The 24,207-nt window shown below is 42.8% G+C and overlaps 2 protein-coding genes across 3 annotated transcripts in view; one reads left to right on the top strand and one right to left on the bottom strand.

Moving 5' to 3' along the window:
- The window catches only part of TEN1 (TEN1 subunit of CST complex), a 38,328-nt gene extending 27,095 nt beyond the window's left edge, over positions 1-11,233 (bottom strand). Inside the window, exon 1 of the mRNA XM_077251803.1 lies at positions 11,144-11,233. Coding sequence (XP_077107918.1) covers positions 11,144-11,218 — 75 coding nt within the window. The 5' untranslated portion in view covers positions 11,219-11,233. The remainder of the gene's footprint in view (positions 1-11,143) is intronic.
- Positions 143-23,223, top strand: ACOX1 (acyl-CoA oxidase 1). 2 transcript variants are annotated; one of them, XM_077251800.1, is made up of 14 exons: positions 143-632; positions 1,129-1,288; positions 15,048-15,208; positions 15,421-15,528; positions 15,884-16,003; positions 16,095-16,210; positions 16,295-16,464; positions 16,615-16,777; positions 16,884-17,074; positions 17,149-17,328; positions 20,578-20,683; positions 20,775-20,918; positions 22,028-22,234; positions 22,636-23,223. In XM_077251800.1, exons 1-14 carry the CDS (start codon positions 524-526, stop codon positions 22,684-22,686), a joined length of 1,986 nt encoding a protein of 661 aa, XP_077107915.1. In that variant the 5' UTR covers positions 143-523; the 3' UTR covers positions 22,687-23,223. The 2 variants fall into 2 exon arrangements, with proteins under 2 accessions (XP_077107915.1, XP_077107916.1); XM_077251801.1 differs by lacking the exon at positions 15,048-15,208 and adding an exon at positions 5,891-6,051 and having other exon boundaries at positions 453-632.
- Positions 23,224-24,207: the final 984 nt, after the last annotated feature.

Here is a 24,207-nt window from a genome sequence, read left to right as displayed (position 1 = left end):
GCTCATGCAGTGTATGGGGGGGGGGGGGGGGGGGGCATCGGCCTTGTACGATTTATAGTGGGGTCCTCTGCTTCATATAGTTTAAGGGTGGGTTCCTGACCGTATACAGCCTTTAAGGAGGTTTCCTGGCCCTGTATGGTTATTGGGTGAGGGGGGATTTTTGGCCTTGTACGGTTTATGGAGTTAGGGGGTGTTGGCTTTGTACGCTTGGGTTGGGGGCACAGTCCAGCATTATGCATGCTCTGCTTCTCTTCAGTTAGTGTCTGCTACTTACTGTAGGGCTCAGGCGTGTGCTCCCTGCCTCTCAGCATGTACAGAACAAGTGTTTGCAGACTGTGCACAGGTGACAACGTCCTGTCACAGCGCCATCCCCGCCGCGAGCGGTGCATTTCGGGAGTTGTAGTTTCCGCGCCTCTCCTCCTTGCCCGTTCTGGTCACGTGACGCGGGAGGCGGCGCAGCCTTGTCACATGTAATAGGGGGTAAAGGCCGGCCGTGAGCAGTAGCAGAAGTGACAGCCGAGCGATGAATCCCGACCTGAGCAGGGAGAGGGCCGCCGCCTCCTTCAACCCGGAGACCATCACATATGTGCTGGATGGGAGCCCGGAGAGGACCCGCAGGCGGAGAGAGATTGGTGGGGGCACACTGTGGGGCGGGATGGGGGCAGTCAGCGCTTGGCAGGGGCATCTCAGGGGCTGGATGAGCTGCCTCATTGCTTCTTAAAGGGGATCTCCTGTGCACATGTCCTGATATGTGAAGGTGGTGCTGACTTCCAGAAAGAAAAGCCTCTGCCCCTCTGGCACAGCGCAGAGATTTCTCACACTCCATTGATTGAATGCACCTTCGCATTTCCAGCAGATGAAGGCTCTGAGCCGTGCCAAAGGGTTTTGAGTCTTGTGTAGAGGATTTTCAGAAAATCGGGGGTGATCTGAGGATCGTAGTGAGATAACGTAATTCGATTTCTTGTTTGAAAAGCGTTGACATTTCCATGGCGTCCATTGGGTTCCTTTTAGAGCCACGGGCCAGACCAGATCGGGTGTGTGGCCCTTTATACACAGGGGGCAGATCAGTTATGTGCCGGTATAAGACTATGTCATCTTTGTGACCGTACTTTATATATTGACTTGTAGAAAACCTAGTGATCAGTGACCCGGAATTCCAGCATGAAGACCCCAACTTCTTGTCCCGCAGCGAACGCTATGAGCTGGCCATCAAGAAAAGTGCTCATATGGTCCAGAAGATGCGACAACATGGAATATCGGACCCGGAGGAAATCTTCTGGTTCAAGAGGTAAAAAACCTGCAGGCTGACGTTAAATAAGGATATCGCGCAGGTTATTATCACAGGATAGGTGAAAAGTGTTTGATCGCTGCCCCACAGCCCATGAGATGGGAGTGAAGGAGGTCCAGAATGCATGGTGCAGATCCATTCATAGCTGCGCTGTGCGTGGCTGACCGACGCTCCATTCACTCAGGGCTGTAGGACCCACGCTCCTGTGATCAGCGGGACCCTCAGTGATGTACCAACACCACAGCCGATCACTGACTGCAGGGGTTTCTTCTGTATGGACATGTCACCTCTGACCAATGATGCGCTGTTGTGGTCACTTGTCCAGTATATTGCATCATTGATGCTGCCAAGTAAATATAGGCTGATGGGAGACAATGGAAACATTGGTGCTGGGAATATGAAAAGCAATTTTACTGGGTTTTTCCATTAGGTTAAAATTCTCCTTTAATGGAAATCTCAGTAATCCTCCTAATTTTTCCTGAGCCGTGGATCATATAGAAGATAATATAATTCCCGATATACAGGTGACACATTCTACAGCATTGTATATGTGTGTTATCTGTTTGTATCGACCTTGTGCGTAGCGATAAATCGTGTAGTTTGGAGTTTGTACCGACTGTAGAATCTAATCTCTTCTGCAGATAAGGTCCCATAAACTGTACGTTCAGGTCACGTAGAGCCAGAATTGTACCTTACTCCAGGGTGCAGGATGAAACTCCTCTTTGTACATTGTACTGTGCTCCTGGCAGTCAGAGCTACAAATAATCCCGCACACGCTGCACATGTGATGTAGCTGGGATCTAAAGGCCCCATACACATTAGACTAAAGTTGGCTGAATCTGACGATATCGGCGGACAGTCTATGTATGCGGACCTCCCGACTCTCCCCCCATAGATTATTTCAGGGAGATGAGGATTATACGCTTGGAATTGAAGTTCTTTGACTTTTTTGTGCTTGAGATCAGCCACTGTCAAAGCTGTCAGGAAGCGGCTTTCTCTACTTGCCCCTTTAAAAAAAACATTTAATGGCTCTGCCGAGCGAACGTTCATGTGTACAATTGTATGAGGAAGTCGCGAGAGATATCTGATGGCCAAATGAGCGCCCGGTCGTCAGACACCATGAGTGACCACCTGACACATGGCTCTGTCGTCATCCTTTCTCCTGTTCTGTCCCTTCAACACTTTTCTTTTCTCAGGGTGTTGCTCGTTTACACGCATGGACTGAGTTTAATAATAATAATTTTAGAAATATTAGATGTTAATTGAGTTTTGTGACGCCTTTTAAAGTAAGGCCGGAGTCACACTAGAGCGAGATACGGCCGAGTCTCGCAGGTTAAAACCAAGCTCTGGCACCGGCACTCCGGAGCGGAGCGTGCGGCTCCATGTATTGCTGTGCGGCTGCACTCTCCGCTCCGGAGTGCCGGTGCCAGAGCTTGGTTTTAACCTGCGAGACTCGGCCGTATCTCGCTGTGTGTGATCCCGGCCTAAGGGTGAAAAACTCTAACCATCAGCCCCTCTATACACATGATCATAGAGGAGATTAATTGAAGATGCTGTTTCTCCATATAGCTGGTCTAGTAGTTACAGACCCAGCTGAACAGTCTACTTGTATAGCGCCATCATATTCCACAGCGCTCTACAGACATTATCATCACTGTCCCTATTGGGGCTCACAATCTAAATCCCTACCAGTATGTCTATGGAGTGTGGGAGGAAACCGGGTTAATCTGAGCAAATATAGGGAGAACATGCTTGAACATTTCAGGTCCCCAAAGTGCTTCAAACCACCAATATAGCATGTAGTATGGCAGGTCTACTCTGGGGGAAGAGGCACCCCTATGGACGATTAATGGCTCGTTAGTATGGGGAGCCGCAGAATAAAAGCTCATTTTAAGAACCTAGCAAGGCTTGTCTGCAACGTATAACCTTTATTAGAACAAAGTTATCATCATGTGGTATGGAAAGCTCAGGGGACCTGGCACGTGTCCTTTAATTACTGCCCTCTGGATAGGTGATCAATGGTTTCTTTTGAAATCCCTTTTAATGTAAGCATAATTTCTGTGGAATTGACAAGGTAAAATTCTTACCGAATTATAGTGATCATTAGGTTTGAGATTTTCCCATATTTCTCCTACATGTTGTAGACTTGCAGTACTGATATTCAGATCCATAGTTTGTTGGATTTTCATAGCGGATTTCACTCATTGCAATATAGCAAGGGCACAATTTGCTGTAATTCTCATGAAATGCATGCACAATTTGCAGACGATAAGCCACAGATTTGTGGCAGTCTGTGTGGACTTAACCTTACAATTCTGGAGAAGTGGGTGGCACTCCATTGCAAATCCCACCCAAAAACCTTGTGTCCTTATTGGCCCTTGTGAACGGGCAGCAACGTTCAGCCTGAAGTGAGCCTCTGCCATAATAATCAGAGTTTTGATTAGTCCGGTGTAACTCCTTTTAGAGAAAAATGTCTTATTAATGTAGACGTCCTGGCTGTAGAACGTGCTATCGTTATAATGAAGGTTTTTTGGTTTCTATCACTGTATTGTGCTGTCCATCTGCTGGTATGGCGAGAGCTGCCTCTTTGTTTCTCTTCCTCCTCTTCTCTGATGTCACGTAGGCTGACAGTGTGGGTTGTGTAGAATGGCTGTCACCTCTGTACACACTCCCCCGCAGTCACCTGTAGATACCTTGGACTTCACCTCTGCTCTAGTTTTGGCATGTCACCCTGTTCACTGCCATCTGCCTGACACTAAGTAAATAACTGCACTGACCAAAGTGCTGTCGCTAATGGTCCCTCCCAGCACCAAAGTGCAGATATGTAGAGGTTAATGTTACTTGGAGTAAAATGAAAGGAACGGACTCTGAAATATGGCTGGTGGCTACTTTACAATGGTGTTCTACTATAGTTATTCAGGGGCTAATGTTTCTCCTTGTGGAGAATGGCATGCCAATGTGAGGAGACTATAAAGCTTTATTCTTCTGAGAAATTAAATATGCAAATTGCCATGGTACTCTCCACAAGGAGGAACATTGCCTCATGCGCCTCTCACCCACCCAAACTAGATCTCACAATTTGCACTGATGAGGGGTAGCACCCAAAAAGTGTCTGCAAATTGAGATTCTGCTTTAGCTTTTATCCTAAGTCCTGTAACAAGGCTCGTTAGAGTTGACATTGACTGTTACGATTGCTACTTCCTATAGGTGGCACTAGAGTTCTAGTCCTCTTCCTGTCTGAAGAGGCAATTTGCATATTTCCCAGAGGAGCATTGTGGCTTTAAGCCTCCTCTTTCCGGCATGTCAGGCTTAACATGTCAGTCTCCAGAAGGACAAACATTGCTTCTTGGATCCTGGTCGGACACCTGTCGCCCAGCCAAACCAGATCTCAAACTTTGCACTGATGAGGGGCAGCACCCCGAAACAAAGTGTCTGCAAATTGAGTCTGACTTTGGCTTTTATCCTGTCATGTGACAAGGCTCGTTAAAGGGTCGACATCTTATAGGTAGCACTAGGGTTCAGTACTCTTCCTCTCTGAAGAGACAATAGGAGGAGGATAGAGAATATTTTAACTTTTTTTTTACCCCATGCTGCATCTGTGCTACCGTCCACCATCACTTTTTATTTCCGTGATTTGTACAAAAGTCTGCCTTCGTTTTTCTAAATGGAAGTACAGAAAACAGAGATGCAGATTTACTCGGATAATTGACATGCGTGTGTAAGTAGGGCTCTAGGCTGATGCAGGTGGTGTGGTACCAAAGAATGGGGGGGTGGCTGCTAAAAAGTGTGGGGATCTGGTTTGCTTGGTGTATGTGCAATAGGTGATGCTGCATGTGGAACGGCCTTTAAAAAAAATTAAAAAAAAAAAAATGCAGTTTAGACAAACTGATTCTTGAATGGATGCAGCATGATTGAGAAGTGTGAGGCGGGGCAGAGGAAAAGCATTATAAAAGCTACAACACATTTTCTTTAGAGTTGAATTCAGTTCTGGAATAAAAACAGGAATAACATTGTGGATGACTATCCAGTTCAAATCTTCTCGGAAAACTGGATGACAGCCCCTATGGGCATTATAATGGCTCTAATACTCATTTTGTAACCTTAAAGGGGTATTCCCATCGCCAAGATCCTATCCCAATGTGTAGTAGGAGTAATAATAAAAGTATTTGCAAAATATCTCCAATTAGAAATGTAGTATAGTTCTTTTGATTTGCTATGTCATTTACCCCATATGCAGGCATTGTAGTAGCTTAGATATCCATGGTTACGACCACTCATAGTTAGTAGTTTAGTGGGCGTAACCATGGCTACATAAGCTACTGCAATTCCCTGCACATGGGGAGAGCAACTTGGCAAATCAGAAGAACTATACTACATTTCGAAGTGGAGGTATTTGATAATATTATTATTCCAACTACATATTGGGATATGATCTTGGAGATTGGAATACCACTTTAACTACTGTTAATGCACTATTTAATGAAAATAAAAAAGCCGCACCCTATGACAGCTGCATCTTATACATCCATTTCTATTTTTATTATTATTTTCTATGTCCTCCACCAATCTGCTGATTTTCTGACTTTTGTCTCTCCCCTGTAGAACATGTGTAGGCTCTCGGACGGATCCCTTGGGCTTACATTTCAGCATGTTTAGCAACACGCTAGCGAGTCAGTGCAATGAATCACAGTGCAAGAAGTGGCTGCCCCTTGCCAAGAATCTACAAGCCATTGGCACCTATGCACAGACCGAACTAGGGCATGGTTAGTTTTGAACTGGGCAGAATGGCAAGTGGTACTGGCAGTGCCAGGAGAGACCTGCAGGCATAGCAGAGAGGGTGACACATAGCTGTAGTGACTAGGTTGCACTTAGCTAGTAAGACATTGGTGCTGTTTTGCAATCACTAGTTACAATCCCTACGATCGCTGCCCGTGGCCCACACTATGTTGACTATTAGGTTATGTGTCCACGTTCAGGATTGCATCAGGATTTGGTCAGGATTTTATGCAGGTAAAATCCTGACCAAATCTGCACCTGAGGTCACTGGCAGGTCACCTGCGTTGTTCTTGCGTTGTTTCAGCACTGTAAGGGCATGCTGCGTTCTGAAAAGACGCGCCGCATGTCCGTTTCCGCGGGTCTGCTGCATGCGTCTTTTAATGCATAGTGGAGACGGGATTTCATGAAATCCCCTCCACTATGCTGTAACATCTGGATGCTGCGGCTCTACACAGCATCAAACATGCAGCGTTTCCTGAACGTGGAAACATACCTTTAATGTAAAAAAAAAAACAAAAACATAAAAACATAGGCCTCATCAGCTGTCCAAAAGAAAAACCTATTTGTTGCCTACAGCAACCAATCAGAGCTCAGCTTTGATTTTTAAAATGGCTGTGGTAAAATGAAAGCTGCAATGTGATTGGTTATAATGGGTAATACAGACAGGTTCTTCCTCTACAGTCTTTAAAGTGAGGCCTCAACATTTCTTTCTAGTGTTCCAATGCACCTCCTAAGTTTAAAAAAAAAAAAAAAAGTGGTGTTTTCCCTATTTAGGTTATATGCAAAAAAAAAAAAAAAAGTTCCTGCGCTGAGATAATGTTAGAAATGAGCCCCTGCTGTGTAATGATTGTGTATGACCATGCAGAGCTGCTCTAGCTCATGGTCGTCTCATACCAGAGCTCCTGGTCAGGGAAAGAGGAGCATAAAGGTACCTTCACACTGAGCGACTTTACAACGATAACGATCCGTGACGTTGCAGCGTCCTGGATAGCGATATCGTTGTGTTTGACATGCAGCAGCGATCTGGATCCTGCTGTGATATCGCTGGTCGTTGCTATAAGTCCAGAACTTTATTTGGTCGTCAGATCGGCGTGTATCGTCGTGTTTGACAGCAAAAGCAACGATGCCAGCAATGTTTTACAATGGTAGCCAGGGTAAATATCGGGTTACTAAGCGCAGGGCCGCGCTTAGTAACCCGATATTTACCCTGGTTACCATTGTAAAAGTAAAAAAAACACTACATACTGACCCTCTGATGTCTGTCACGTCCCTCGGCGTCCGCGCTGCTGCTCAGAGCTTCCTGCACTGACTGTGTCAGTGCCGGCCGTAAAGCAAAGCACAGCAGTGACGTCACCGCTGTGCTTTAGGGCCGGCGCTTACACAGTGCAGGGAAGCGGACGCCGGGGGACCCGACAGACAACGGAATGTAAGTATGTAGTGTTTGGTTTTTTTACATTTACAGTGGTAACCAGGGTAAACATCGGGTTACTAAGAGCGGCCCTGCGCTTAGTAACCCGATGTTTACCCTGGTTACCCGGGGAATTCGGCATCGTTGGTCGCTGGAGAGCTGTCTGTGTGACAGCTCACCAGCGACCAAACAGCGACGCTGCAGCGATCGGCATCGTTGTCGATATCGCTGCAGCGTCGCTTAATGTGACGGTACCTTAAGTCACTTATGATACCTTCACCTCTGCAAACAAATCTATTTCAATACCATTATTACCTCACGATCCAGCAATCCTAAATGTCTCTTCAACACTTTTCATTCCCTCCTCAATCCAAGAGTGCAGGCCCTGACCACGGCCTCAGTGCTGACAATTTGGCCAATTATTTAGAATAAAAAATTGACCATATTGACAGGATTTTTTTTTTTCCAATCCCTTAAAGGGAACCTGTCACCCCCAAAATCGAAGGTGAGCTAAGCCCACCACCATCCAGAATGCTGTAGATAAGCCCCCAATGTATCCTGAAAGATAAGAAAAAGAGGTTAGATTATACTCACCCAGGGGCGGTCCCGCTGCGTTGGGTGTCGCGGTCCGGTCCGGGGCCTCCCATCTTCTTACGATAACGTCCTCTTCTTGTCTTCATGCTGCGGCTTCGGCGCATGCGTACTTTGTCTGCCCTGTTGAGGGCAGAGCAAAGTACTGCAGTGTGCAGGCGCCGAGAAAGGTCAGAGAGGCCCGGCACCTGCGCACTGCAGTACTTTGCTCTGCCCTCAACAGGGCATACAAAGTATGCATGCGACGGAGCCGCAGCGTGAAGACAAGAAGAGGACGTTATCGTAAGAAGATGGGAGGCCCCGGACTGGATCGCGACACCCATTGGACCGGACTGCAGCGGGAACGCCCCTGGGTGAGTATATTCTAACCTCTTTTTCTTATCTTTCAGGATACATTGGGGGCTTATCTACAGCATTCCAGAATGCTGTAGATAAGCCCTTGATGCTGGTGGGCTTAGCTCATAGCCGATTTTGGGGGTGACAGGTTCCCTTTTAACACCTTTCACGGTCCTTCCTCACCCTCTGCATCTAGCTCACTCTTTGAACCAGTCATGGAAGGAGAAGTGATCAGGTTCCTTGCATCTTCTCACCCTAGTACTTGCACCAGTGACCGTATTCCCTTATATCTCCTCCAGTCCGTTTTCCTGGCTGTCACCACTCGCCTAACTAAAAATGCCCAATCCCCTCTTCTAAGCTGCCCTAAAAACACATTTTTTAGACTGCCTTATTACCTCAACATACTTACGGTACCTTATCTAACTATCCCTGTTTTTACCCATGCAAAATTTTCTTCAATACCAGGACCCTCATATCACTTGTTCACACACCCTACACTTAATAGCCCTCTGTGTCTGTACATGTACTGGTTGGTGACCAATTCATGCAGCATTACATAAACACCTTATTTATTATCCAAGAAAGAAGAAAAAAGCAGCAACACTCCCTTTAGGGTATGTTTCCACGTTCAGGAAACGCGTTTTTGACGCTGCGTTTTTCCGCAGCGTCAAAAACGCAGCGTCCAGATGTTACAGCATAGTGGAGGGGATTTCATGAAATCACAACTCCACTATGCGTTAAAAAACGCATGCGTTTTTGCCGCAAAAACGCATGCGCGGTGCGTTTTTTCAAAACGCAGCATGTTGCTACAATGAGCAAAACACGCAGGTACACCGCAGGTGACCTGCCAGTGACCTCAGGTGCAGTTTTGGTCAGGATTTTACTTGCATAAAATCCTGACCAAAGCCTGAAGCAAGCCTGAACGTGGACACATACCCTTAAAGCTAGAGCTACAATCCGTGTGTCACACAACAAAGGCATTTGTGCAGCTTGTGTGTGACTTGCTGTTGCGTGACCATTTTGAAGCCCTGAATTTGCGCTAAACAAAGCAGCCATGTTGCAGGTCACATGCAACTTGCTTGGACTATGGCAAGTCTGTTACATGCTACAGAAAATTTTATTTCAAAATATTTCCAACTTTGCAATGCGACACCATTGGAAATCATTACATGTGATTTTGTAATGCGACACGACAATTTCAGTGTCTCGCAACACTTGTCACCATGTAGCATTAGCCTAAATGTGACTTTATTAAGGTGTAAAACCCTTTGAGCATTTATAGGTTCATTTAGAGAAGCCAGCAATTGAAAAGATGCATTCGATAGAACACTCGGTCGTCGAGTGATTGATTGTCATGCCAAAATTTAAGTAATTGTTATCGGCAACAGAAACAGAAGATGTGCTGCCAATAGCAATGATATATTCAGAGGCTGAAAAGGGCCATGGATATTGGCCCCTTCCCAAGTCTAATAAGACCAACCCTCAGCCGCCCTAGAAATGGCACATCCATTAAGTGCCTCAACTCTTCCCGATTGCTGTGATGAGTTGACAGTTGGGGTAATGGTTTTTGGGTTGATGTTAGCTGTCGAATGTCCGCTAACAACAAGCCCAGGGGTTACTAATGAAGGTGTCTGACCCCATAGTAAAAATAAACACACAAAAAAAATAAGAAGCACTCCTCAACAATTATCCTGTTTTACCCATTAATTACCATAAACAAATAATCCACAGGAGTCCACCACATTTCATAATATGGACGTCCCATGACAATCCCTGACTCTGCTACATCTGGAGGCTGTGATGAGCATAGACATGCGTAACGTTTAACGGTCACCTTGGCCGCCGGAACATACTGAGTGTAGCATGAGAACCATCGGCAGTGATGAGCGCAGTTCACAGCTGGTGGCTCACACTGAGCTTCCCCGGGAGAATCGCCTGCTGTGACTTGCGGTAACCTTAATGACTTCACTGCTGCTGGTTCTCACACTACTCTCAGTATGTTCCGGCGGCCGTGGTGAGTGGTAACGTCTGAGGGGTGGTCTTATTAGGCTGGGAAGGGGCCCAATATCCATGGTCCTTTCCTGACTATTAGGCTGCCATCATAGTAGCAGTGTTTGGTCAGTATTTTACATCAGTATTTGTAAGCCAAAACCAGGAGTGGGTGATAAATGCAGAAGTGGTGCATATGTTTCTATTATACTTTTCCTCTACAGTATTTGTTCCACTCCTGGTTTTGGCTTACAAATACTGATGCAAAATACTGACCAAATACTGCTAGTGTGACGGCAGCCTTAATATCAACCTACGGCTGTCTGCTTAACCTTTGCTAGTTATTAAAAATTGCGGGACCCAACACCCTTTTTTTTTTTTTTTAATTTTATTTTTAATTTACTTATCAAAGTACATGTACAGTAAACTATACACGCAAAGCATCAACTCTATCTAGTTTATTCTGACGTTTCAGGCTGTGAATTTACTGTACATGACTAATGAAATATAGAGTTTCCTTTGAGATGTGTGCGTAAACATCGGAATATATGATTTATATAATGCAGCGGTAGGACCATGCGCAGTGAAACGGCAATTACCCAAGCAAGTTCAAACAAAACGTTTCTTTATTGTGTTACTTCACACAGTCTTTTAGCAATACATAGTAAACGGCTTCTACATCCAGGCCAAAGGAAAATATACAGTACACAGCTTCTTCACATAGTCCATCAGAAATACACAGTAACCGACTTTACCTTTGCAGTCCCTTTGTCCAGTTTCCCTGGGGCGACCGCCCGCCGATACCAAGTCTCTACCCACAACGTGCACATCACGCTATCCTCCGGATTGCAGCCTGGCAACACAAGACAGCCTGGGATGCAGGGTGTTAGTTCCTTTTGCCCCTGTGTTGCTCTGCAGACAACTTCTGTCTGCTTCCAAACCAACACTGACACACCTCCCCCTCTACTACAGGGCTTTTAATCAGTCACTGCTTCATTATTCTAATTACAGCCACACCTGTGTCTGCAGTATGCCCTCATGGCCTCACTACGCCTCCATGCACATTCTGGTCGAGCACATACAGCGCGCCCTTGCTGTAACGGGTCGCTGCCTCACAAAAATAAAAAAATTATATATATATATAGCCGATGGGTAGTTGTATAATGAGCACGGTCGGCTCATCTAAATGGACCCCCAACTCTTTGCATACTATTGCAACAAGTATGGAGATCAGTTTAGGGGGAACACCGTTCATGTGGTAGTGCTCTAACTGGTTTATTGGCCTCTTAGTAACTAATATTCTGAAAGTGATTGAAAAATAAAAAGCAAAAAAATGTAGCCAACTGACTATTATTTAAAATAAAAAAAGCCCTCCCCAAAGTTCCATACCTGCTATACTCCTATTAAGTTCCTTCCCACTCATATAGTTGACATTTAAAGTGACCATGAAGACATTTTACTGTACAAGAGATGTGCAAATCATTTAGAAAATTTGCTTTGCTAGTGAACTTATTTCAAATGAAAGTCCTATTTTCCTTTGTAAAAATAAAAGATAAAAATTGCAGAAATATGGATTTGTAATTATTTCAGTGTTGCCTGTTTTATTAATAGAAAATAGCTGCCAGAATTATTTGCTGTCTCTTATTCACTGTCGTGAGCCATAGCCTGGATTCATGCAGGGATGTAGTGTGGTTGAATAGAAACTACAACTAACATGCTAAAAGTCCAGGCACAAAAACTGGAATGTGCTGCTATATCAAATACAAATTGTACTGTATAAGAGGAAGTAATATCGGAATTGATACATTATGTAAAATACTGTCCTAGTAGTACCCTGTGTGAACCCAGTCTTGCTCTGCGCTTCTTTGTCTTCCTCTGCCGTGCCATGATGTGAGTTTATTGGCATATCTGTATAATGATAATTTTCTTATTAATCACTGTTGCAATCAATCTAAATGAAGCAGACTCGCTAATATTTCAGCAGTGTGTTCATTCTCCTATTGCTTTTGTGCCTGGACAGCATTACCTTCATTTGGACAATTTTGCAAAACCTCATCCATATCCTAAACAATACATTGACTTGTGTCCTTTAAAATCAGGTATATAACAAACCATATAGGCTCAGAGGACCCAATGCTACAAAAACTAATACCGGAGGGGGGGAGGAGGATTAATGTAGTAATTTTGATCTGGCAAGGCAAAAAAATAAAAAATACTAAAATAAACAACCACCACCCTTTGATAGAGTTGCCAAATACAGATAAAGACCAATAAATAACTCATCCAAACTTCTAATAATGAAAAATAAACAACATCGGAACCATCACTAAATATCATTTTATTCATTACAATACACAAAAACATAAGAAGAAAAACTACAAAAACACCCCATAAAACCGGAAGGTAAAAAAGGTAGTGTGGTCAACGGTAAATCACGTAAGAACCAAAGACCTGGTCCTTCTGAAAAACTGTAAATATGCAAGATAAAAATCTTTATTCAATGGATGACCCCACAAGAAATAACCAATTATTAAATAGATATAAATATCAATGCATAACCACAAGAACCCCTCAATTTTATTAAAGTGCAGTAGTGTAAAAGTACTTACACCCACCAAGGACGCCATAGTAAACGCAATCCCTCAAACAAGAATTGAAAGACTCTTGTCTAGCTACCAAAAAGCGTTTACAAGCTGTGATACTTTCTAAAAGGGGGTGCTAGTAGGTACTAACCATGCATGGGGCCCATATTTTCAAATTTTATCACTTTAAAAATTACAAAAAGCAAAATGGGCCGATACAAAAGTCAAAATTGCTGTTATTGTACAGTTAAAAGATAAAATGATCTCTAGATGGCCTAAATTTAAAGATTATGCAGTTCCTTTGTATTTTAGTGTAGGTGCCCAAACTTTTACATCTCACTGTGAATATGTGAATCTTGCACTAACCAGAGCCAATTGCAGGAGCTTCCAAGTAATAGCCCAGATCATGATGGTGTAATTGTTAGATGGCTATTCCTGTTGTGGCTGATCTTAAATACCATTTTAGGTCCACCATATATGTGCTGTCTGGGTAAAATATCTTTAAACAGTTGGATCGCTCTAAACCCTCTATATACAGTTAAAAATGGTTACCTGTTCAATGCCATGCAGCATGATGGTTCTCGGCTCCTATTACTTGTAGCACTGTCATCGCGTACAACCATGAGACGGCAGAAGCCAGTCACTTAGCTCAGTGGCCTCAAAGTCCTCATATACATTAGACCAATGTCAACCGAACCCAACTAGATTGATGGTTTTAGCCGACAGTCTAATGTGTATGTGATGATAGAAAATCATCTGTGGAGATAAAGATCTGACATCTTTTTTTATTTGCAAGCGATAAGTTGCCACCAGAGATGTCTGGCAGTGGCTCTCTCATGGAGAACACGGAAGTGCTCCATTTCAAGCTAGCATCAACATAGCTAGTGATTGTCTACATGATCACATGCAATAAAAGTCAATGCTGTGGTGGATTGAACAAATATTTTTTAACTGGGTGTACTTTCCTTTTTACTTTTCCAGATGAGCATTTCATTGCTGAAATGATGTCACCAGGGGGGATTTACTGGATTTTGTATTTTTATATTAAATTTAAAGATTTGCAGTAAGCTCCTAGTTGCCTTCACACCTACTCAGATAATGTAGAGATTTGCAACTAAGAAAACAGAGTTTCCACTGTTATAAAATGAATGAAAAAATAATTTGGATAGATTTTTAGCTCGTAGAAACGCTCTGATGATAAAGATTGAATATTCACTTTTAAGCTGTGGCCCAAAACGTACCGGTACGTAAGGGTCAAGTTTGCTAGTTCCTTATGAGGGCAGTTGTGCTGACCCAGTAGCCTGCAACATGGAGAATCTACACACTGTGATGGTGGTCGAGTCTAATATCTGTTAACTCCATGAATGACCTGGTCACATCCATGTTAGGTTCACTTCTTGAAGACCGACAGGCAAATTTTACCTTTTGTAGATCCGTACTGCCTTGTATCTTATGATACATTTAGTGTTTTGTTCATTCATAGTACTTCATCTGTCTGGCCTGGTGAACCTTTACTAATACAGCTGGGATTTATTTTTCTATTGATCAAAGATTTCTTTATTGATCCTACTTAAAAGGGGGTTAACCAATTAATCATTTTATATTTTATTTTTTATGAACAGCTGCCGAAGTAATAACTTACACTTTTTTGTTTTCACCCCTCCAACAATCCACCGCTGTCCCTCCAGAGGTGCTCCTTGTGAAACAAAGACAGAGCGCCATGAGAGGGTTAGAGTTAGATCGAATAAAATATGTATACAATCTATTATTATAGTGGTAGCTGTTTTGTAAAACAAAAAAAATAAATTAATACATTGGATAACCCTTTACGTGGCCTGTGACATCTGTTTTTTGGGGTAAAATGATTGGGGTTGGCACACCAATTCAGTCTTCTGTTTTTCCACAGAAATCAATTCACTTACCATATTCTTCTCTCTCCCTCTCTCCTCTCTGTTCTTCCTTATGAAATCACTTCACCATTCGATTTCCAAATTTCTTCACACCCCTTTGTACCTTCTGTCTGATGATTACCCGATTTTTCCAAAACTTCCTTCTACCCCATCCCATTCCTCTGCAGCTTTGTACATCAGGGCCGTCCTGAGCCCCTTGACCTGCACTTAGGCATGTTCTTGCCCACTCTACTGAACCAGGCTACTCCCGAGCAGCAGGATCGCTTCTTCATGCCTGCCTGGAACCTGGAGATCATTGGAACATACGCCCAGACTGAAATGGGACATGGTAACCAACGCTTTTGCCACATTTGACCTAACATGGGTTTTATTGTAACAATATTCAGGTTTCCTACATACTTAAATGTAATGATGTAGTTTAGATGTTCTGCAGGTTTCTCTGGGAAGGTTAGCACTGCCATGCCATTTACATTATTTGGGAGGTACTGCGGGTTGTTTTATCTGGATTTTGTTTACTATCCTTTTTTTTATTCATTCCAGGAACCCACCTGAGAGGACTGGAGACAACAGCCACTTATGACCCATCTACGCAGGAGTTCATTCTGAACAGCCCTACTGTATCCTCCCTCAAATGGTGGCCTGGAGGGTGTAAGAGATTGTTGGGGTGGAGATTTGGGGTTTGCCTATCATATTTGAAGGTTTAAGGGAAGTTTTAAGGGATTCTCCAACACTTTAAAGAAAATAATTAAAATAGGCCACCAGTGTTTAATCGGTATATGTCCCACCTCCACGGCTTCTTGAATATCAGCACAATGAAATAGCTTTAATGTTTCTAAAAGAGTCCCTTTCCTTTCAGTGTGCTGATCTTCGGGAGTACTAAAGAGGAAACTCTTCAGTGATCAAACCTTGATGGCTTATCCTAAGTTTAGTCTTGGAGGACACCTTTTAAGAGTACTACCCATCAGTATTAGGGATATTAATAATTTATGTTTTTCATAAATAGTGGGTAAAACCTCCAACCATGCTGTAGTACTGGCACAGCTCTACACCCAAGGAGAATGCAAGGGTCTACATGCCTTTATTGTTCCTATTCGTCACATGAGAACCCATGAGCCTTTGCCAGGTGGGTTTTATTTAAAATACACTAAAAACCCATTAAATAAAAGTAATGGTCTTATGAGTTGTGTTCCTCTTGGCCATCCTATCACCACTAGGTGTGACTGTTGGAGATATCGGGCCCAAGTTTGGATTCCATGAAACAGACAATGGTTTCTTGAAATTCGACAAATTCCGCATACCGCGAGATAACATGCTGATGAAATATGCACAGGTAAGACATTGCACACACATAAGGAGAAGGAATATCTCAAATATCCCCTCCTTTTTATGTGCAGCCATTATACATCTTCCTCAGGTGGAACAAGATGGAAAATACGTGAAACCACTCAGTGATAAGCTGACCTATGGTACCATGGTATTTATCCGTTCCATGATTGTTGGGGACTCTGCTCAGAGCCTCTCCAGAGCTTGCACGATTGCTGTCCGCTACAGTGCTGTAAGACATCAGTCTGAGATCAGACCTGGGTGAGTATTCACTATCTACAACTTGCCATACCAGTATGAAGGTACAAACTGTACTTGTAGAGAACACGGGAGTTCCTTGGAGTTGGCTATTGGCCACCGTTATCTAGTGTATATCTACCATAATTGACTCCCTTTTTGTTTCTTCTGCAGGGAGCCTGAACCACAGATCCTAGACTTCCAGACCCAGCAATACAAGTTGTTCCCACTGTTAGCCACAGCTTATGCATTCCAATTTGTAGGCTCCTACATGAGCCAAACGTACCATAGAATAACAGGCGACATCCAGCAAGGGAACCTGAGTGAGCTTCCAGAGGTGAATTTAGCTGATGGAGTGATGGCTGGTGACCAAGTCTTACATTATATTCTGTACATGGTGTATATAGAATCGCCCGTGCATAACATGCCAAATCTTTTCACAGCTTCATGCCCTTTCGGCAGGATTGAAAGCTTTTACTACATGGGTGGCAAGCTATGGTATTGAGGAGTGCAGGATGGCATGTGGAGGGCATGGATACTCCTGCAGTAGTGGAATTCCTGACATTTACGTGACATTTACGCCTGCATGTACCTATGAGGGGGAGAATACAGTAATGATGCTGCAGACAGCCAGGTAAGCAAGGGGCTCACCAGAGGGTTAAATGCTACTGTGATCAAAAACTGCCATAGTTATACGTTCTTTCGCAGGTTCTTGTTTAAAAGTTATACTGCAGCTTTGTCTGGAGAACGCCTTGGAGGAATGGTCTCCTACCTCAATGATGTGTCCTCGCAGCGCGTGCAAGCTCAACCCCTGGCTGGGCGATCCTTGGTGAAGGACATCAATGATCTGGGGAGTCTAGTGGAAGCCTATAAACAACGGGCAGCTTGGTAGGTAAAAAGAGGCATGGTGAATGCATTTAATAACTAATCTGTAATGATAATTAAGTGGGCTACATCTCCCAGCATGCTTCTTGCTACATTCTCCTATAATAGGATATTATTTGAAAAGGTAATTTGAGATCTCCTAATGGAGAATTGTGAATAGAGATTTCCTCAGCGGTGTAGAGAATAGTTACGAAGAGCACCTCTCTTGGACCGGGCATTACACACTGTTAAATTTAATGGAACTATGTAATGCTTCATCTGCCCATCTAATCTTCAGATAGTAGAAACATTGCATCACTCACTGTTCAGCAAAACATATATTTTCCATATTCCAAATGTTTAAGAAAGCGAGAATACACTGTGAGCATGTGCACAACAGTCATAACGGGTACTTCGTCCCAGTCCTCAGTGAGTTCTACCCCCAAAATACACTTTTATGTGATCTACACCCCTCCTTTGAGTTATTAAAAGCAAGAAGCCAATACATCGATATAACAGCAACAATAAAGTGTAGATGCATCATGTCCTATTCAGATCCTCTTATAGAAACGTACTGGGATCACTGCGCTGGTTCATACATAAAGGACCTCGCACGTTGGTACAGATAATCCAGTGCACTAATCCAGTGGGTTATGTTTATAGCAGATGGACTTCTCGTCACTCCTTCAACCCCTGCAGGATGTTCTAGGATTGAGCCTGTTGAAAACGTTAAATTATTTTAGGACACCCAACAGCTGTTCTCAAGGAGCATGTATGTCCTTGTATTCATTTATGCAGAAGGAGAATCATCTTGCCAATGTAGTTGTATCCACAAGAACAGACCACCACAAAGACCACATGTGTTATGACCTGGTGGTTAAGGAGCAACATGGGACGAGCTCTGAGGAGATGGTATCTTTACTGACCGCAGTTCCTGAACCTAACACAACACTAGAAGTAGCCGTGGAATGTTCCTGTCACTCCCTAGACATCTCGTCACAGCCGGAGAACTGACTACCCCTAAAGATGGAAACAGGAAAGCTATCTTGCCTCAGAGAAAATTCCCAAAGGACAGACAGCCCCCCACAAATATGGACTGTGAGTGGAGAGGGAAATGACATACACAGAATGAAAACAGGATTAAGCAAAGGAGGCCACTTCTAACTAGATAGACAGAATAGAAAAGGATACTGTGCGGTCAGTATTAAAAACTAAAAAAAGCCATCACAGAGTTTACAAAAAATCTCCACACCTGACTAACGGTGTGGAGGGCAAATCTGCTTCCCCAGAGCTTCCAGCTTAACTGAATATTGAATACTGACAAGCTGGACTAGAGCAAACATAAAATGAGCTGAATGATTAAGTCCACAGCAAGAGGACAAAAAATGAACATGCAAGGACTTATCTTTGCTGAACAGGACCGACTATCAAGGAAATCCAAGGAGAGATCTGAATCCAACCAAGAAACATTGACAGCTGGCACTGGCTGAAAATCAGAGCCAGGCTAAATAGCAGAGCAGGAGACACGATCAGTGGAAGCAGCTGCTAAGCTAAATCCAAGGAGCAGCAGTTCCACTTAAAACCACCGGAGGGAGCCCAAGGGCAAAATTCACAAAAGTGCCATTTACAACCACCGGAGGGAGCCCAAGAACGGAATTCACAACACACATGATCCGTTCTACATAAAGTCACGGACACGAAGACACCACAGACCAATATTCATTATTTTCTGTTTATTCAGTAGTGGCTTGCATGACCGTCTACCGCATCTATGAATACCTAACAAGGCAAAATCCTCTCGCCATCTCTTTCTTATTGTAAAATGACCTTTCGCTGCTTATAAAATGACACAATGAGCTTTAGTCCTACAATTTCTGCAAGTACAGTATCCTATTCAATCATATGCCAATTTTTGTTGAAGACTGATCTGATTATCTATGGCGTAGGACTGAATTGGAGAGTACAAATCTCCTGACTTTGTCCTGTTCCCATTTTCTATTTTTCCTGAATGGCACCAATTTTGAAACGTTTTATGACTGGATAGGTATATTGGTGATAATAGTGCTGCCGATGCAGTGTCATTTGCATACTTTGTCATGTAAAACCAATGAGAGATCTGCTTCTTCTGGACTGATTTTTCCACTCTCAAGTCATGAGTGATATCTATATTCCGTGAAGACTTGTTTTCACATTACTGAGATGGGATATGACAATTGATGCTTTTAGGTTTCAGTGGGGGAGCTAGAGGCAGACATGGACACGTTCTCCTAAATTGAAAAATTACTCTGCAACTTACTTTTTTTTTTCTACTATAGCTTTGAAGTGTAACTGTGGTTTCTAGAGACCTTGCAGCAGAATATCTGTATCTGCCTCTAGCTCCTCACACTCAACTTCTCCATAGAATATTATGAGCAGCAGCTGTCATGTCCTATCTCGGTAATGGGAAAATCTAGCTTCACTGGATAGTAATTTCTTTACTCTTGAATTGAAATTAAAAGATCCATCCAACAGGGGCAAGAAACAGATTTCTCTCAAAATATAAATATACACAAACTTGCTTAGTGTTTTTTTGTTTTTTACATCTATTGCTTTATGAAATGAAGAGTAACCATCATATTTTAAGTGAAAGGGGAATATAATTGATCAATTAATTGAGCCTGATCACGTGACCGGAACACTCTTGTATACTGCAAGTGTGATAAAAATGGAACCGTGTGTAACGTGCCTGATTTACTAGGAGCAGCAAGCCTCTGAATAAATTGGGCAGGAAGACATAGCTACACCATCTGCTGGCATAGATTTGCACCACTTTCTATAACAAATTTGTTAGCGCATGTGTCAGCCCCTCACCTTCCACTAAGCTCCATTCCCTTTTTATTTTTTTAAGGTACCATGAGTAGTGGGAAAAAGTTTAAAAAGCTGCACTTTTTGGCACAGAAACAGTGTGCACCGCAATTAGCAACTTTTGTACTCCAATTTCGGGTATAATCGCAATAATGTCACCCAATGAGTCATTTTCACTGTTGCAATGTTCTTGCTTTTTAATGATTCTGCAGAGTTATTGAACATTTGCTGCCATATTCTCCTAGGTGTCCATGTGATCAGCCTATGGGTCATACTTGTTCTCATAGTTTCTGGGTTTGCATCTCACCAGCTAATGGGAAGCCGTGATATGTATTCTTAGCTGTTTGCAGTCAGTACAGTTCAGGTTATTTCTTTATCACACCTCGTATCTTTTATGACCGGTCATTCATTTCCATGTCTGTGTTCTAGGCTAGTCGTGGCTGCATGCAAAAACGTCCAGTCTGATCTGAAACGTGGCAAGCGTAAAGAAGATGCTTGGAACAAAAATTCTGTGGACCTGGTCCAGGCAACTGAAGTAAGACCAGAACGTCAATAGTTAAACCTCTTTATACCAGTTGTTGGCTTTCTTGCTACTATAATACTTTTATTTTTCTTTTAATTTCCAGGCGCATTGTCATTACGTGGTCGTGAAGCTTTTCGTGGACAAGTTGGCGGAGGTCTCGGATGTGGCTGCTCTTCGGATCTTGAGCACCCTCTGTCTCCTCTACACGCTGCATGGAATCAGCCGAAATACTGGAGACTTTCTGCAGGTACGTGGGCAAATGGGGCATGTTTGAAGATGTATTGGCGTACAACCAGCTGCATAGGGGCCATATGCGGCCTGCAGTTCTGTCCCCAGCCATTTGACTCCTCTATGTTCAGAACATCTTATAAATTATGGGGATAGCTGTGCTTTGGGAGTCGTAAAATCACCAAATCTTGCATTCGGACCAAAAAAAAAGTTTTGCACCTTTATTACTAGAGTAAAGGAAGAAAATTATTCCAGCATTAGTATTTTCTTAAAAACTTTAAGTTTATTAGGTAATTATAAAAAATATGAAGCAATTGGTTACAACCTCGCTGGAAAATATTAGCGTGGCAAACGCGTTTCAGACTTTAATCATTGCATGGTAAGAGTAACCATCTTAATTTTGTTTTTATCCCATAAATCAATAGTACATGTGAAAATAATTTGCTTTGTAATGTATCTTAATAGAGGAAGCCACTTCTTTCTCCTCCTAGACTTCTTTGATTCTCAAAATTCTCAATTCCCAGGTAAAATCTGTCTTAAGTGAATGCAGATTTTTGCCATTGCAGAGATAATAAATGACAGTTGGTGTTCATAAAAGCTCTACAGAACTTTCAGAAGAATGTCTGCATCTGGCTCCACACCATCTGCATAGAATTTTAAAAGCACCAACTGCCGTTTCCTATCTCCGTAATGTGAAAGCCTGTCTTTACTGAATAAAGATTTTACCCGTGAAATTATAGTGAAACATCAATCGAGGAGGATAAAGAAGCAGGTATCTCTCAGTAAGTTGTATTACAAAGTTGCTTATTTGCTCGTGTAGTATTGATTTTCTGAAATAAAAATGATGTTTTCGGGATAGGCACCCGAGAGTCCAGGTACACATGCCTGCAGTCTATTTTGTATAGAAGAGGATCATTATTCCTTGAGTGACCAGTGGTGCGGATCACTAGTTTGTTTGTGTGGACTTGTTTGATATTGGGTCAGCCTGGAAGAAAGACATCTATAATGTATGGTTATATTCACTTTTGTTGCCATTTTTTTTTTTATTTTTTTTTTTTAAATGTACATAGTCATTGCGCCGCGTAACAAAGGATTAATATTACAGTATTTTTTTTTTTCTCCTTGCAGGCTGGCCTCCTGGCACCTGTCCAGTTGGAGCAGGTACAGCAGCGGATTAAAGATTTGTTGGTAGTAATCCGTCCTAATGCAATAGCTTTGGTGGATGCATTTGACTACACAGACACCCACCTGGGCGGTGTACTTGGGAGATATGATGGAAATGTCTATGAAAACATGTTCGAATGGGCAAAGAAGTCACCCCTGAATAAGACACAGGTAAGGGACTTTTCCACAAATCTTTAAATCTATTACATAAGTCCTTGTTTGGAGGTTTGATGACTTTGGTATCCGTGGGTGGTAAATGAGCATGACTAGTTCCTCCACTGTGAAGGTGTTAAGGGTAATATCAGCAAAGTTTAGGGCAAAAAAGGACAAAAGTTTAATAGCAACTGCATTTTTTTTTTTCCCCCACAAATTGACAGCACAAGTAAAGATGAAAAACGTTGCAATACATCAGATTAGGCCGGGGTCACACTTGTGAGTGTGATGCGAGAAACTTGCACGAGTCTCTCGCATCAATACCCGGCAGTGGGCTATAGTAATCTGCACATAAGCAACATTACATGATCTCTTGTTTAGATGTATTAATACTAATGTTGCTGCTTTTTCTTTCCAAGGTTCATCCGTCCTTCCATAAATATCTGAAACCTCTTCAGTCCAAGCTGTGATTCATCTTCTAAAGAGCAAGGAAACAGGAGCAACACAATTCACTGTATAATTTTTTTAGCTTACTTTGCAAAGATCTTTCCCCCCCTTGATTTACCTTTAAAGTAATGTTAAGCAGGAGGAGTAAGTCTATGGGAACAGTAATTGTTTTCTGCTAGCGTCACTTTATATTTTTAACAGTCAACCTGTACTGAATGCCCTAATGACATACATTCCTTTTTTTTTTTTTTTTTTTGTCTAAATCGTATCTTGATTTTAAACAACCACCCCGTCCTTGTTATTCGAGGGTTCCATCTTCAGGATTATCTCTACCCAGTAGGCATAATTTATATTTTAAATATTTTTCTGCCTAAATGAACTAGAAAATGTCTTAGGATTTGTTGGATTGTCTAGACAAATGGTAACTACTATAATATTTTTCTATACTGTCCGACACAATCTACAGGGTCGAAAAGAGAAGATTGTCATGTCGCCATTTTGGAAGCTGGTGATCTACCATAAACTGTAATTTAATGCAATAATGTACGTAATAGTCTGGATTTCTTATGTGTCTGTGTCATTATTTCATTGAATAGGTGGCAGTGTGTCTGTCTGTGCATTATAAACATATTACAGAGATTGTCACTTCATAGACAAAAAAAAGCTGCACTAAACTGTGATGTTGTGTTGGGAATATCATAAGTCCCTGATGTTGAACCTACAATGTGCCATGGACATCATGAATCCGGGAGGCTATATCATAACAAGTTCACTGCCTCTTCACACACACTTGCAGATACTTGTCCGTCAAGCAGAGCCAGTTGAGTAGAAACCAGTGGACCCCACCCTTTTGACTCAACAGGGCACCAAGAAGATTAAATAAATTAGAGTATATTTTGGCTGAAGTGCAGCACCATTTAGGAAAAAAAAAACATACATATTTGTAATGATGGAGTCTGTCACCTACTGGCTCTCAGGAGCAGCACAAAAACAGTGGAGAGTGGAGGAGTTGAGTTCCCCAATGAGCAGTAAAGTGCTTCCCAAAATGGCTGCTGAAGAGATACTGATAAGGAAGAGGCATCCAGCAGCAAAGCGTTGAGGGGAGGAAGCATACCACATCTCTGCCACCTACGTAGTGTAGCAAGCAAGGTTTGAGATGGAATATTTCACAGCAGTGTTGAGGCCTAGCCATAAGAAAGGTAGTTGTGCCACCTGCTGATTAGGCGCCCCCTCGTGGTGTGAGAGGGAGAGGTCTGATCGCAATAGAAGACTGGTGATGGATCGCCTAAGAGGACCCCCCTCCAACTCGCAAACTGACCCCTGAAAATGCTGCATAAGGAAGGTGATAGATTATGTAAAAACAACTTCCCAAGAGCAATGCAGAAAAGGATCCAAGCTGCACGGACCAGGCTATGACAAGTGAGGAGACTGACACTGGTGGAAAAAAAAAAAGAGGGAAACCCTAAACTGACCCCGGGGAAAGGCAGAAAAAGGCCACCATTCCCTGGGAAAAGGGCATGAAAGAAGAGGAATGGCATATTCAA

Source organism: Ranitomeya variabilis, chromosome 4 (assembly GCF_051348905.1).
Source record: "Ranitomeya variabilis isolate aRanVar5 chromosome 4, aRanVar5.hap1, whole genome shotgun sequence".
Taxonomy (NCBI): Eukaryota; Metazoa; Chordata; class Amphibia; order Anura; family Dendrobatidae; genus Ranitomeya; species Ranitomeya variabilis.
The sequence above is the reverse complement of the archived record's forward strand: the minus strand, read 5'-3'. Positions and strand labels throughout refer to the sequence as shown.